Source organism: Chiloscyllium punctatum, chromosome 22, assembly GCF_047496795.1.
Source record: "Chiloscyllium punctatum isolate Juve2018m chromosome 22, sChiPun1.3, whole genome shotgun sequence".
In the NCBI taxonomy this organism is placed as follows: domain Eukaryota; kingdom Metazoa; phylum Chordata; class Chondrichthyes; order Orectolobiformes; family Hemiscylliidae; genus Chiloscyllium; species Chiloscyllium punctatum.
The window spans coordinates 31,712,301-31,727,022 of record NC_092760.1 but is presented as its reverse complement, the minus strand read 5'-3'; the positions used below and the strand labels follow the sequence as shown (position 1 = coordinate 31,727,022).

Below are 14,722 nucleotides of genomic sequence, written 5' to 3'. Positions count from 1 at the left end.
TAAAGCAGAGAAGATTGTGGAGATAGGGGCGTTGACTGAAGTGTTCAAAATTGTGAAAGATCGATTAAATAAGTGCCACAAGCCCAGTGGAAAGTGGCAAGGATTTAAAGTAATTGACAAAAGATTTAGAGCTGAGATCATTAAAAAAAATGACAACAAATTGTTATATTTTGCCTGAAAGAGTGATGGAAGCAGATTGAGTAATTATTTCAAAATGAATTGAAGTGGAAAACATTTATAAGTGAAAAGGTTATAGTGAAGGCTGACTAGATTGGTTCCTGATTTATCCTATGATGGGAGCATGTGTAAGTTGGGTCGAAATTCTCTGAAGTTTAGAAGATTGAGAGGTGATCTCACCAAAGCGTACAAGGTTCTGAAGGAGCTTCTCATGGTGGACACTGAGAGGTTGTTTCTCCTGGTTGGGAAATATAGAAAACAGGGGCACAGTCTCAGGATGAGAGGACAATAATTTAGGACTGAGATGGGGAGAAACTTCTTCAATCAAGGAATTATGAATCTTTGGATTCTGGATCCCAGAGGCTTGCGGATACTATGCTGTTAAGTATATATAAGACCTATTAGGCCTTTTGAGTCGGCTGTTCTAATAATCCTCAACTCCTGCTCTATCCCCATCACCCTTGTTTCCCTCAATGATTAGAAAGCTCTCTACATCTGCCTTGAATATACTTGACCACCCAACCTCAGCAGCCCCCTGTGGTAAAGAATTCCACAGATTCACTGCCCACTGACAGAAGAAATTCCTCCTTATCTTTGTCTTAAATGAGTGAGCCTTTGCTCTGAGATTATACACTCCCATATTGGAAGGCAACCTCTTTGCATTTACCCTGTCAAACCCGCTAAGAATTGTATATGCTTCAATAAGGCCTCATCTCATTCTTCTAAACTCTACTGTGTACAAGCCAAACCTACACAATCTCTCCTCATAAAAAAAATCCCTGTCTACCAGGGATTAACTTCGTTAAATCTCTCTGGACTGCCTCCAGTGCCAGTACATCTTTCCTAAAATAGGTGGATCAAAACTTAAACTTGTCTATGTTGCTCCTTGTGTAATCCTCACTTGCCTTTCCACCTATTTTTGGGTCATCTGCAAACTTGGCGATAGTACATTCATTTCTGTCAACCATGTTATAATATACTTCAAACAATTGTGGCCCCAGAATTACTCCATATTGAACGTCTGACAAAGATGGATGTTTGGTCCCTCAGGGATTTGTGGATATAGGGAATGGGCAGGGAAATGAGATAGAAGGTCAGACGTGATTGTACTGAACAGTGGAGCAGGCTCAAAGGGCTGTATGACCTTCTCCTACTGCTGCGTCCTATAATTGTTCTTTTTTAACACTGCACACCTCACTGTAATTCTCTCCAATGTACTGCACAAGCATCCCTCATTGTAACACTCTCCAGTACAATATAAATCTTAGAATGAAGCACTGAAGGAGGTGGATTGGCCTATCTGCTTGTGATGGCTCTTTGCTGGGAATAAGATGAGATATATCCTCCAGCAGTGAACAACAGGCTCATTGCATTCCTAACCCTTGCAGCAACAGTGTCCCTTTAACTAGCCTTCAATGCATCAAAGGTTCAATAGGTTACACAACAAAGACTCGATCACTGAGATGTCAATGAAAGATGTCACTTGACTAAATATCTGTGAACTTATATCAAAAGCAAACTCAAAAACCTGCTCAGGTTGCACCATCTGGCTATCACATTGGTATGTGAGTGGACAGCTTGACAAATGGAAACTAATGAAGTGGGACATTTCCCTTGCACACCCTCTATTTAAATGTATCCCTTTAATTTATCTTGGTGTGCTGGCGAGTGAGCTGAAACTAACCCTCCAGTGAGGAAGTTCTTGCTAGAAATGATGTGATTTTCCAGACTTCTCCTCAGTTTCCCCGCCGCCCACTTCAGTCAGGCAATAAATCCTAGCTCTTGGAAAACCTCCAACACTGTTTGTACAAAGCGCAGTCTGCTGTGTCGCCTCCTGCTGTGTCCCACCCTAACACTCTCCTTTTCCAACTTTACAGATTGATGTGGAGGGCAAGCAGGAAGTGGTGCTTTATGACCAGTGCACACGAGACCCGGGCAAGCTAACGTCGGACAGCTTCACTTCTGTACTCCTTGACAAACTGGAGAGCTGCTTCCACTACGTCTCTCTCCTGTCAGGTACAGTTTCTAGCCACTTTCCACCCTGGCTTTGAATGTCCTCAACATGACTTGAAAAAGAAAAGTTACAAGTTACCTTCAAAGAAAACTTGCAGAGTGGTCAATGTTGTTTGAGACATGCTTAGAGGTCCATGTTGGATTGAATCTATTAATAACTCCAATTCATTTGTTTTTAAGGAGGTATTGTGGACATTCGGGGCTCAGTCTTTGTTTGTGAAAGATGTTAGCTAGGGTTACCTGTCACCTGGGTGAATTGATCCAGGGAGTAACAGATCCGTTGGTGACTAAAAAGGTCCTAAATTGAATCCCAGGTCTGTGTTGTTGTTCTCAGGTGGGAAGGACGTTCTACATCTTGCCCTGGTGAATCAGAGGAAGACTAACTGGGCTACATGTCCAGCCAGTAACCTACTGCTAGAGGTCTTTGTGCATGGCTATCAGTTGAGGAGAAGGCTTTGTCTTTGGCTAATGTAGAATCCCCCACTATCAACATCTTAGGGATTATCATTGACCAGAAACTGAATTGGACTAGCCATACCAATACTGTGACTATAACAGCAGGTCAGAGGCGAGGAATTCTGCCGTGAGCAGCTCATCTCCTGACTCCCCCAAGCCTGTCCACCATCTGTAAGGAACAAGTCAGGAGTGTGATGGAATACTCCCCACTCGCCTGAATAAGTGCAACTCCAACAGCATTTGAGAAGCTTGACATCATTCACAGCAAAGCAGTAGCCCACTTGATTGGCATCACATTCCACAAACATTCACTTCTTCCTAACACCCACGAGGGGCACATTAGACTTTCACCCTGGCTGCACCTTCCAACCTCATGACCTCTACCATCTAGGAGGACAAGGGTAGCAAATGCATGGAAAATCACCAACTGCAAGTTCCCCTCCAAGTAACACATACCATCTAGAGCTAGAAAGTATCTCTGTTCCTCAGTGTCACTGGTTCAAAATCCTGGAACTCTCTCCCTGACAGCATTGTGGTCTACCTGCAACACATTGACTGCTCACCACCACTTGTCAAGGACATCAAGGAATGAGCAATAATATAGGCCTAGTCAGCGACCACCCACATGCTATGAGTGAATGAAACAAAATATCCTGCCCAATGTATGACTTACACATGAAAACAGCCACTTGGCTGAAAAGGAGAAAAACAGTTTCAAGGGAGAAGGAAGGAGGGGTGGAGGGCAGAAAAATGGTGTATTTCTTTTAGAAAGGAATTTACTAATTTAAAAATTTCTCCTTGGTTTGGGGAAGTGTAACATGACACATATTAAAGTCAGATATGGTAGAGGAACAATTAAGTTATTGAACTTGTGTGCTGCTGATGCAGTAAATCTAGAGAATTTAATTCAAATCCCACCTTGATGCCTTGCAGATTTTAGTTCTGTTTTTGTTAGGCCACAGAAGAAAACTCTCAGAAAAGAAAAGGGCAAGTTTTCATTGACCAACCCCCAAGATGTTGTCATTGAGTTGATTCAATATTTTTTCTGCTGTACCTGAAGATGATGAAATGGTAGAGGAGCAATGTCACAAAGACCTGGTAACCATAGGAAGGCTGTCAGCTGCAATTTGCCTGACCTAAGAAGTGGTCTCCTGCAGTATTCACTTCCTAAAGCAACAAAGAACGTTAAATCTTGACTCCATCAAAATATTGTCCCTCACCTCCTCTAAACTGAGCTTTATTTTGGCCTTAGATGAGGTGATATTTACCTCAGGAGACCAGAAGTCACAATCTTTACACGGCAATCGCAGGTTTTAATTTGATGTCCCGATGTCCTGACAATCTTCTTAAAGTAGTTCAAATGACCTGTTTTTCACCTTTTCCTTTCTTGTCCCCTATGAACTGTGCCAGTCCTGTTTTCTTGTAAAACACTCCTCATGTCAGATTGCATTGCATGCAATGGACCTGCACCCCTTCCTGCACATCTCTATTGACATCTCCAAGAAAGTTGGCACTACCTCATTGGTTCTGACAGCCCCACTGCTGCTGATGCCCACCAAACAATCTGTGGAATAAAGTTGTCAAATCTGTTTGGACATTATCAAATGCCTTCTCATCTTCAAGTGCCCTTCTTCCAGAATGGTCAACCAGCATGTCACCGAGTTTCTCCCCTTTCCAGTGTGCCCCAGGTTTGACTCTTGAACAGCATGTCAACCCTATACCTGCTCCAATGATAGAATCACATCCTGAGTTCAGACAGTGGCCAAACCAGAATTTCAGACACTTAGGGACCAGATCTTAACCTTGTGTGACTAATTGCGCAAAAAGAAAAGGATTGTCCTAAGCTGTTGATTAGTTTAGTGGCTTTCATGGAAAACACTAATTGCTGGCTTATAAAAGCAAGGACCGGTTTGAAATTGGTTGTAATGACAGGGTATGATGTTCCCCTTTTTATCTGAGGTGCGTGTGTGTATCTTTCTGTTGATAGCACCATAATTCCTGGTGTATAGGTCATATGATTACACTTCATCATTGGGATGAGGATAACAGGATGTGTCAGTTGATGTAGTTAGGGCCAAGATGATGGCCTGACCCATCAGTAGAGCAATTGGGAACGCGGTTAAGCGTTTCTGCCCCGGAACCTTAAATCATGACATCAGGAGCACAGCATTCTTCCAGCATATTCAAATAAATCATATTTGTATTTTAACTCAATTCTGTTGGCCTTCTCACCCTTGTTTAACAAACAATCTAACAATCTTGATCCATTACATTTTTAATGAACCAAGCCACAAACACTTGGTGGAGATCAGGACTTCAAGACTTGTATCACCTTTGATGTGAAACAGTACTTCATGAAATGGTGACATCCAATTTTAATAGCCTTCCCTTATTGTAGACCACCACCCCCACACCCCAACCAAAGCAAATTGTCTGTCTACCATATTAACACTTCTTAATGATCACCTCACCTCACTCTGTGAATCAGAAGATGCAGGGTTTCAACCTAAAGCCAGATAGTCCCAGCGAGTCACCACTGAGGCTCTTGTCTCTGAATTCTGTGGTGATATCAAGTATTTTCTTGGCAGATTTGGGTGGCCAATCTATCTTTTTGTTGGTTGGAGTCCATGTTATCCTCCTGTTGCACAGGACAAACTTGGGTATTGGCTGTTGAGAGATTGTTACAGCTATGTATACAAGCAGAGTTTTCCACACAGGCTGTCTGCTTGCTCATCAACCTGCAAGTCCTTCCACAGCTGCACATTATCACACTATCAAGTGTGTGCAGAGTTACCAGAAAATAATGAAATACTGGTGGAGATCCCATCTGCCAGACTTTCTACCTAGCAGACCCCTTTATTCCTGAGTAAGACATTCTCATTTGGGATGTATACCTTGTACATGTTTAAATACACAGCTAATTAATAACAGAATAAGAATTACTGGGAGCTGTTATTAGGCTGCATGGAGCGTGGGGGGTGGGGAGTGGATCTCAATGGCTTGCCTGTTGGTACAATCACTTAAAGCTTTCCACACAGTTAGCAGCCATTAGGATCACCTTTGTTTGGCACCTCGTCTTTACAGTAGGCCTTTCCAGACATTGTTTTGCCTTCCAGTTAACTCTAACATCTGAGTCTGTCTGGATCTGCAACAAGTTAGTGGCACACTCTACCACAAGACTAGCCACAATGACCCTCCTCATAATCATCCACATGGGATCAGGTCCCTGTTTTGAGAGAAGTGCTTCTTCAGCAGGAAGTAGAAATGATGGGACAAATGTCAGCACTGGATTGGGGAGATGCTGTGCAGGTGGGATTCATTAGATTGACAATCACTGATGTTCTGTGAGCGAGCACTAATGGACCAGTAGTTGTGCAGGGGTACCGAGAGGTCAACATTAGATTCAGGCTGCCTATTTGGGCATCATATGGTCCAATGCCTCTTTGGTGTAAGATAGATTGTTCAGGATCTGAATTGCAAGTTAGTCACCTGGATTTTTTAACAGTCAAACCACGTGGTAGGGAGGTGGGGGGGGGGGATGTGGGGAGGGGTGAGCGATGTAGACCTTAATCATTGAATCCCGACAGAATCATGGAATCCCTATAATGTGGAAACAGGCCCTTCAGCCCAACAAGTCCACAACAACCCTCCGAAGAGTAACCCACCCAGACCCATTCCCTTGCCCTATCATCCTGTATTTAATCCTGACTAATGCATCTAACCTACACATCCCTGAACATTATATGCAATATAGTGTGGCCAATCCACCTAAACTCTACATCTTTGGATTGTGGGAGGAAACCAGAGCACGCAGAGGAAACCCATGCAGACATGGGGAGAATGTGCAAACTCCACACAGACAGTTGCCCGAGGCTGGAATCAAGTCGGGGTTCCTGGCGCTGTGAGGCAGCAGTGCTAAACACTGAGCCACGGTGCTGCCCCTTTGTACGTTAGTAGAAAGCAGACAGTAGCAAGATGTGCTTATGCCCGAAACGTCGATTCTCCTGTTCCTTTGATGCTGCCTGGCCTGCTGCGCTTTTCCAGCAACACATTTTTAAGCTCTGATCTCCAGCATCTGCAGTCCTCACTTTCTCCTAGTAGCAAGATGTGGCAGCTCATCTGTCCCAGTATTCATTTCTCACTATCTTCACTGGGAGAGATGCATAAAACAGCTCTCATGCTTTTATTCATGAGATGATTAACATTAGATTCAGGCTGCCTGTTTGGAGCTCACATGGTCCAAGGTCTCTTTGGTGTGAGACAGTCTGTTCAGGCTCTGAATTGCAAGCTAATGGCAAGCCAACATTTGTTGCCTGTTCTTAATTACCCCTTGAACATTGGACCATTTCAGAAGGCTGTTAAGAGACTTAACTGGCTTTGGAACCATATGTAGAGAAGACTAAGTATGGTCAGTAAGTTGCCTTCCCACGAGGACATTAGGATGGGTCTTTATAATAATCGGTGATAGTTTCATGGCCACTATCACTGAGACTAGTTTTATGTCCTGGATTTATTAACTTAATTTAAATTCCACCAACTGGGATTTGAACCCACGACTGCAAGAAATTTGGATCTGGCTCTCTGGATTGTCTGGATGTCCAGAGACATTGCCACGACCCCCACCATCTCCCTTTCAAGCTGGTTCACTGGCAACTCTTTTACACTGTTGAACAAAGCTGAGAGGACACATAAGCAGTGTGTTAGTCAGTATTGTGTGCACATCTGGTACAGAATTACAGCACAAACACAACAACTGCTCACATAGAACAGAACCTCACAATTGTAAGCCTGTGTTTTCACTCCAGCTGTCAGTGTGGTTGCACGCTGGCAAGCTTGTGGAAGAGGGAAGTTTATTTTCTGTGACTAATTTTTTTCTCAGAAATGCTGACTTCAGGTGTTAAAATTGCCTCCCTTTAAAAGAATATTATTGTTTGTTTCGTTTAGCTTTTTAGCAGCTTCTTGCAAAAATGCTTGCTATTTCTTTCAGATTTGTGAGAATTGGATGTTTCTGTGACTGATCTCTGCGTGGGAGGGTTTTGCTGCAATCACGAGTTGCTCTGAACGATTGTTAAATGTACAAGGCAAATGTGGGCATGAAGGTCAGGGTAGGATTGAATCCATTTGATTGCTTTTTAAGGCATTTTAACATGCAGACCATCTATACTTGAAGTCGTGGGCAGCACCTTGTGTCTATTTACATCAACGGCTCCATGTTTCCTATGACAGAGTCATGGCAATAAAAGATCTGGTCTCTCCAGTGAGGTACATGTTTCCAAGCATGGCACAGGTATTCCTGGCATGGCACAGGTCTCCTCGGTGTAGTCCAGGTCTCCCTGGTGTGATGCATTAGCCCCCACCAGTATGCAATGGACCTATCTGGCACAGTAAGGTCTCCCAGTTCTGGTAGTTCTCTTCTTAAATGTGGAATGCCCATTGCTGTCAAGTTGTTCCCCATCCCTAATTACCCTTGGAAAAGTGGCAAACTGTTGTAAGTACATCCACAGAGCTGTTTGGAAGGGAGATCCAGGATTTTGATTCCACGACAGTTGCAGGAATGTGGATGTAGTTCTAAGGTGTGCAGTCTTGAGAGAAATTTGCAGTCAGCGGTATTTCCATGCGTCCGCTGCCTTTTATCTTTTGGAAGGTGCTTTTGATAGTTGCTGCACCTCATCTTGTAGATGGTGCCACTGAACATCCGTGGTAGAGGGAGTGAATGTTGCAGGTGATGGATGTGGCGCTACCCAAGTGGGCTGCTTTTTCCTGGATGGTGTTGAGTTTCTTACATGTTGTTGGAACTGCACGCAGCCAGGCAAGTGGGGGGGTATTCCATCACATGTCTGACTTGTGTTTTGTGGATGATGGACAGGCTTTGGGGAATCGGGAAGTGAGTTACTCGTTGCAATATTCCTAGCCTCTGACTCAGTCTTCAAGCTAAAGTATTTATATGGCAAGTCTAGCTTAGTTTCTGATCAAGTTCTGATCAGTTTGGGGTGGCATGGTGTCTCAGTGGTTAGCACTGCTGCCACACAGTGCCAGGGACCCAGGTTCAATTCCTGTGCGGAGTTTGCACATTCTTCCTGTGTCTGTGTGGGTTTCCTCCGGGTGCTCCAGTTTCTTCCCATGGTCCGAAGATGTGCAGGTCAGGTAAATTGGCCGTGCTAAGTTTCCCATAGTGATAGGTGCATTAGTCAGGGATAAATACAGGGTGGGGGAATGGGTCTGGGATTTGTTGGGCCAAAGGGCCTGTTTCCACACTGTAGGGAATCCAATCTAATCTCATAGCCTAGTAAAGGGAGAATTCAACAATTGTGATGCCATTGACTGTCCAAGGAAACATTCAAGGCAACTCCGTCCTGACTGTTTACCGCTCTGCCGCCACCTTTGGTGGGGCAAGACCTACCCAGGGGTAGTCATGGTGTTGTCTGGTGCATATGACTCAGTGAGTAAGATTATGTCAGACTGTTCCTTGACTATCTATCTTGCTCAAGTACACAAATGTGTTTGCAGGATTTACAGAGAGCCGTCATTGTTTCTGGACCAAATGACATTGGCGTTTTATTTTCCCCACTCTGACTTTTCTGTAACAGTTGGGTAAAACTGGCTCACTAGGCCATTTCAGAGGGAAGGAGTTACGTGTAGGCCAGAGAAGATAGGAGCAGCAGATTTCCTTTCCTGAAGTGTATGAGTAAATCAGAGGGGGTTTTGTTTTGATTGCTGATACTGCAGTTTCATGGCCCCATTACCAAGACTCACCTTTCATAGAACATAAAACGTAGAACGTTACAAGCTCTTCAGTATTGCACCGACCTGTGAAACCAATCTGAAGGCCACCTAACCCACACTATTGCATTAACATCCATATTTTTATCCAATGACCATTTAAGTGCCCTTAGGGTTGATGAGTCTACTACTGTTGCAGGCAGAGTGTTCCATGCCCCTACTACTCTCTGTCCCATATCTATCACCCCTCAACTTAAAGTTTTGTCCCCTCGTGCTAGCCATTACTATCCAAGGAAAAAGGCTCTCAATGTCCACCCTATTTAACCCTCTGATTATATGTCTCAGTTAAGTCACCTCTCAACCTTCTTCTCTCCACCAAAAACCGCCTCAAGTCCATCAGCCTATCCTCATAAGAACTTCCCTCCATACCAGGTAACATCTTAATAAATCTCCTTTGAGCCCTTTCCAAAGTTTCCACACCCTTCCTATAATGCAGTGACTAAAAGTGTGCTCAATAATTCAAGTGTGGCCACACCAGAGTTTTTTTATTAGATTAGATTCCCTACAGTATGAAAACAGGCCATTTGGCCCAACAAGTCCACATCGACCATCCCAAAGAGTAATCCACTCAGACCCATTCCCCTACCTAATGTTTACCCCTGACTAAATCACCTAACACTATGGGCAATTTAGCTTGGCCAATTCACCTGACCTGCACATCTTTGGACTGTGGGAGGAAACCGGAGCACCCAAAGCAAACCCACACAGGTACAGGGAGAATGTGCAAACTCCACACAGACAGTCACCCGAGGCGGGAATCAAACCTAGGTCCCTGATGCTATGAGGCAGCAGTGCTAATCACTGAGCTATTGTACCACTTCTGTACAGCTGCAATATCAATTCCAGATTTATTTTTAACGCTGCAAACGTCCCTCCACCCCAGCCCCAGGAGGAGCACAAAGAGGTGGGATCATGTCGAGAAGCCGACCCCAGGGAATTCTTTCCAAATTTTTCCACATCCCTTCCCACATCCTTCCAAAGCCACCACCGTAGGGTGGGAAAGCTCAGAATGAGGCATCTTACTGATAATGATGTGATTGAGAAACGAATGGAAATGCTACAGTGGGGTGCAGTACTAGATAAAAATAGATACAGTGTTAGCAATTGTGGATAGGACGTTCAGAGATTTATATTTGCTTAAGATAAGAATTTCTTCAAATTCTGAAGGTCTTCCCTGTAATGATTAAGCAGTGGAGAAGAAGCTTTGTTACATTTTCTTGTGGGCTTGTTGGCAAGAACAAATTTGTCCAATTGCTACTGTGATATTATCAAGAGCAATGTTACATTTCGATATGGGTATTTGAATGTGCAATATTTGAAATTAATGTAGAGAGCTCAGCATGACACAACCCCATTTGAACGTATTAAATGCGCAATGGACAATTTGTTTCTCTCCCTCAACTGTTCTGTCCCATGGAGAGCCTGGAGGGCATAGAGAGCATTGCAACTGGCTGTTCAGAAGGAGAGTGACTTATCAGGTGATTTCAGGCGGTCACATGAGGTTGCATAGGAAGACAGTCAAGCAGCTGCCACTGTTTGCTAACCATCTGGTTAGTATGGCTCAATTAGAAGGAGAAAGACCAAATACGTTTCTTTTGTGATTCTGCGAACTCTTCGCTCCCTAACTAGTCCATCGTTCAATTTATGGTGTGGTCAAGGTCATCGAAACATAAAATAGTCACCAATTGTTTCTCTTGACATAAAAAAAATCTCTTCCCAGCCAGTGTTGACAGAATAAAAAGGAATAAAAGGTGGGAAGGATGTAATATTTTGCCCAAGTTGTCTTGAAAGAAAATAAAAGTCAGAGTTGCAAACAATTTCCTTAACTTATTTTTAAGTTTGCCCTCTCAGAGGGAGATGGTGGATTCGACCAATGCGGAAACTGCACACTTCACACACCATGAGTAACTTTGACCATAATAAGAAAACAGAGAACTGCAGATGCTGGGAAATCTGGTAACAAAAATGGATATTGCTGGAGAAACTCGGCAAGCCTGGCAGCATTTGTGGAGAGAAGGCAGAGTTAAGGTTTTGAGACTAGTGACCTTCCTTCAGAGTTGACTAAGAAAAGGTGGTGGAAGGAGCTGACCGGTAGAGACTAACCCCAGAGAGAGATGGTAAGGCAGACAAAGGAATGGATGAAAGAGAAGCTGATGATAGGTGAAAATGGGTTGGCTGTGCTGAAAGTAGCCTGGGTTATGGAGATGTGATACGTAAGGACGTGTTCAGGCCCTAAAGTTATTGAACTCGATATTGAGTCCTGAAGGATGTAGGGTCCCCACGCAGAAAATGAGATGCTGTCCTCGCATTGAGCTTTGCTGGAGCACTGTAGCATGCCGAGTCAGAGATGTTGGCCAGGGAACAGGGTGGTGTGTTGAAGTGGCAGGCAACTGGAAGCTCAGGGTCATTTTTGTGGGCAGAACGTAGGTGTTCTGTGAACTGGACATCCAGTCTGCATTTTGTCTCACCATTGTAGAGAAGACCACATTGTGAGCTGTGAATGCAGTAGATTAGATTGAGTGAAATGCAGGTAAATTGTGATCTCACCTGGAAGGTGTGTGTGGGGTGTTGGATGGTGAGTGGAGAGGAGGTAAAATGGGCAATTACACTTTCTGCAATTGCAGGGGAAGATACTGTGGGGTGGTGTTGGAAATGGAAGAGGAGAGAATCAAGGAGTCTCAGTCAGAAGGATCCATGTGGAATGCTGACAAGGGAAGAGAGGGTGATGGCATCTTGCTGGAGGTGGCGGAAATGGCCCTTGTGACCTTTTAGATGTTGGTGATGATGGGGTGGTAGCTGAGGGCCAGAGGTACCCTATCGCTGTTGTGGGAGGGAAGAGAAGGCATCAGGGCCGAAGTCCAGGAGATGGGTCGGACCTGACTGCGTGCCCTGTCACCACTGTGGTAGGGAATCTTCATTTGGGGAAAAAGGTGGACATTTCTGACACCCCCATGCGGGAGGTAGCATCATCAAAACAGATGTGACAGACAGGCAGAAACTGGGAGACTGGGATGGAGTCCTCACAGGAAGTAGGGTGTGAGGGTGTACAGTTGAACCTCGATTATCCAAACGATGCAGGCAGGGAGTATTTTGTTCAGATAATTGATCGTTCAGATAATCAATCTGATCGTAAACAAATGGTAATTTGAGTGCTGGTTGTCCGAACATTTCTCAGTTATCTGGCAATACATGCCATAACGTCGTTTAACTGATAACTAAATGCTGAGTTGCCTAATGCCGTTTTTATGGCACCTTGAGATCTTGTTTCGATAACCTGAAATTGATGCTTGGATAATCGAGGTTGTACTGGATAGTCCAGGTAACTGTGGGAGTCTGTAGATTTGTAATGGATATTGGTGGCCAGCCTAACCCCTGAAATGTAAATGGAGATTTGGAGGAAGGGAAGGGAGGAGTGAGAGATGGACCAGGTGAAAGTGAGGATAGAGTGGAATTTGGAAGCAAAATTGATGAAGTTTTCTAATTCTGAGCAAGAGAGGGGAGCAGCACCAATGATGTCACTGACATACCAGAGAAACGGTTGTGAACGGGGGCACAAGTGGGCCTGGAACAAAGAATGCTCCACGTACCCCACAAAGATAATCCTTAGAGGAGAAGGGAAGAGGCAGAAAGGCAGAGAGGTGGCAGGGAGGAGACGGGGTGTTAAGTATTCACAATCTGTACTGTTGTCTTGGACCATTACGAATCGATGTTAGACTGCCCTGATCTCATTTCCTGTACAAATCTTACATCGAACAGAGATTTTGGTTCCACAGATAGAGAATCCATGTTCACAAAATTTTACGCGCAGCTGTACCTCACCAGCACCTTCTCCTGTTGTGAAGTTATTACACCGTTTGTCTAAGTTCCAGTAATGAAGGAGCAGAAACTTCCCCCATTCACGTAGTACTGAAGCCGACTGCAAATTCCACTACTTAACTATCCACTCCAATCCTCTCCCTGGCAATGGTTTGAATTGATTCAGTCTGTTCACAACCTTGGTGTCACACTTGATCTGAAAATGGGCACCTGCCCTTGTATTCATTTCTAAGACCGCCTATTTCCACTCCAGCAACATCCCTGTCTTTATCCCTAACTCAGCTCATCTGATGTTTGAACCCTCATCCATACTTCTGTTACCTCCAGCAGACTTGGGGGTCAGTTAGCTCTGTTGGCTAGATGACTGATGACAGCACAAGTTCAATTCCTGACTAGGAAGGACTCTCCTTTTCCACCTGTCACCTCACCTGAGGTGTGGTCACCCTAACGTTAAACCACTACCAGTCATCTCTCTCTTGTGAGAGAGCAGCTTTGGGACAGTATGGTTGTACAGGACATTGCTGAGGCCTCTTCTGGAGTACTGTGTCCAGTTCTGGTCACCCTGTTGTAGTAAGGATATTATTAAGCTAGAGAGGGTTCTGAACAGATTTACCAAGATGTTGCAAGCTACTGAAATTTTGAATCATGAAGAAAGCCCAGAAAGGCTGGGACTCTTTTTCACTGGAGGGCAGGATGTTGTGACGTGACCTGATAGAGGTTTATACAATCCTGGCGGGTATAGATAGGGTTAATGCTTGCTGTCTTTTCCCTGGGATGGAGGATTTCAAGACTAGAGGGGCATATTTTAAAGGTGAGAGGAGAGAGATTGAAAAAAGACATGGGGGCACATTCTTTACACAGAGAATGGTTCATGTGTGGAATGAACTTCCAGAGAAAGTGATATCTATGGGTAGAGTTACAATGTTTAAAGGACACGATAAGTACACAAAAAGGAAAGGTTTGGAGGGATTTGGGCCAGGAGTAGGCAGATGGGACTAGTTTAGTTTGGGATTATGTTTGGCATGGACTGGTCGGATCGAAGAGTCTGATTCTGTGCTGTCTGACTCTATGACTTATTTACTTACCCATAAACTTAACTCATCTAATGCACTGTTGATTGATCTCCATCTCCATAAACATAAGGGAATCCAGATCTCTGCCCATGTCTTAATCCACAGTTCACCCCCATCCCCCTGTCATCACTGTCACCCCTGTGCTCACTAGCCTACATCGGCTGCCAATCGAGCAACCCCCTACCTATCCCTATCATTGTCGTCTTCACCTGACCCACAGTGCTCCAGGATCTCTGCCCTCCTCCAACACTGGCGTCATGTAAATTCCAAATTATAGTCGCTCCCCACTTGTGGCCATGCCTTGAGTTGCCTAGGTCCAAGCTCTGGGATTCCTTCCCTTCAAGTCTCAGACTCTCTGCTTTATTTCTTTCAGACACTTCTGAAAAAGTACATCTGTTCTTTCAAAC

The 14,722-nt window shown here is 44.3% G+C and overlaps 1 protein-coding gene across 1 annotated transcript in view; it reads left to right on the top strand.

The window, feature by feature from the left end:
* LOC140493481 (dual specificity protein phosphatase 8-like) overlaps positions 1 to 14,722 on the top strand; it is a 229,172-nt gene that overhangs the window by 111,182 nt on the left and 103,268 nt on the right. The window contains exon 3 of the mRNA XM_072591963.1: positions 2,055 to 2,193. Coding sequence (XP_072448064.1) covers positions 2,055 to 2,193 — 139 coding nt within the window. The remainder of the gene's footprint in view (positions 1 to 2,054; positions 2,194 to 14,722) is intronic.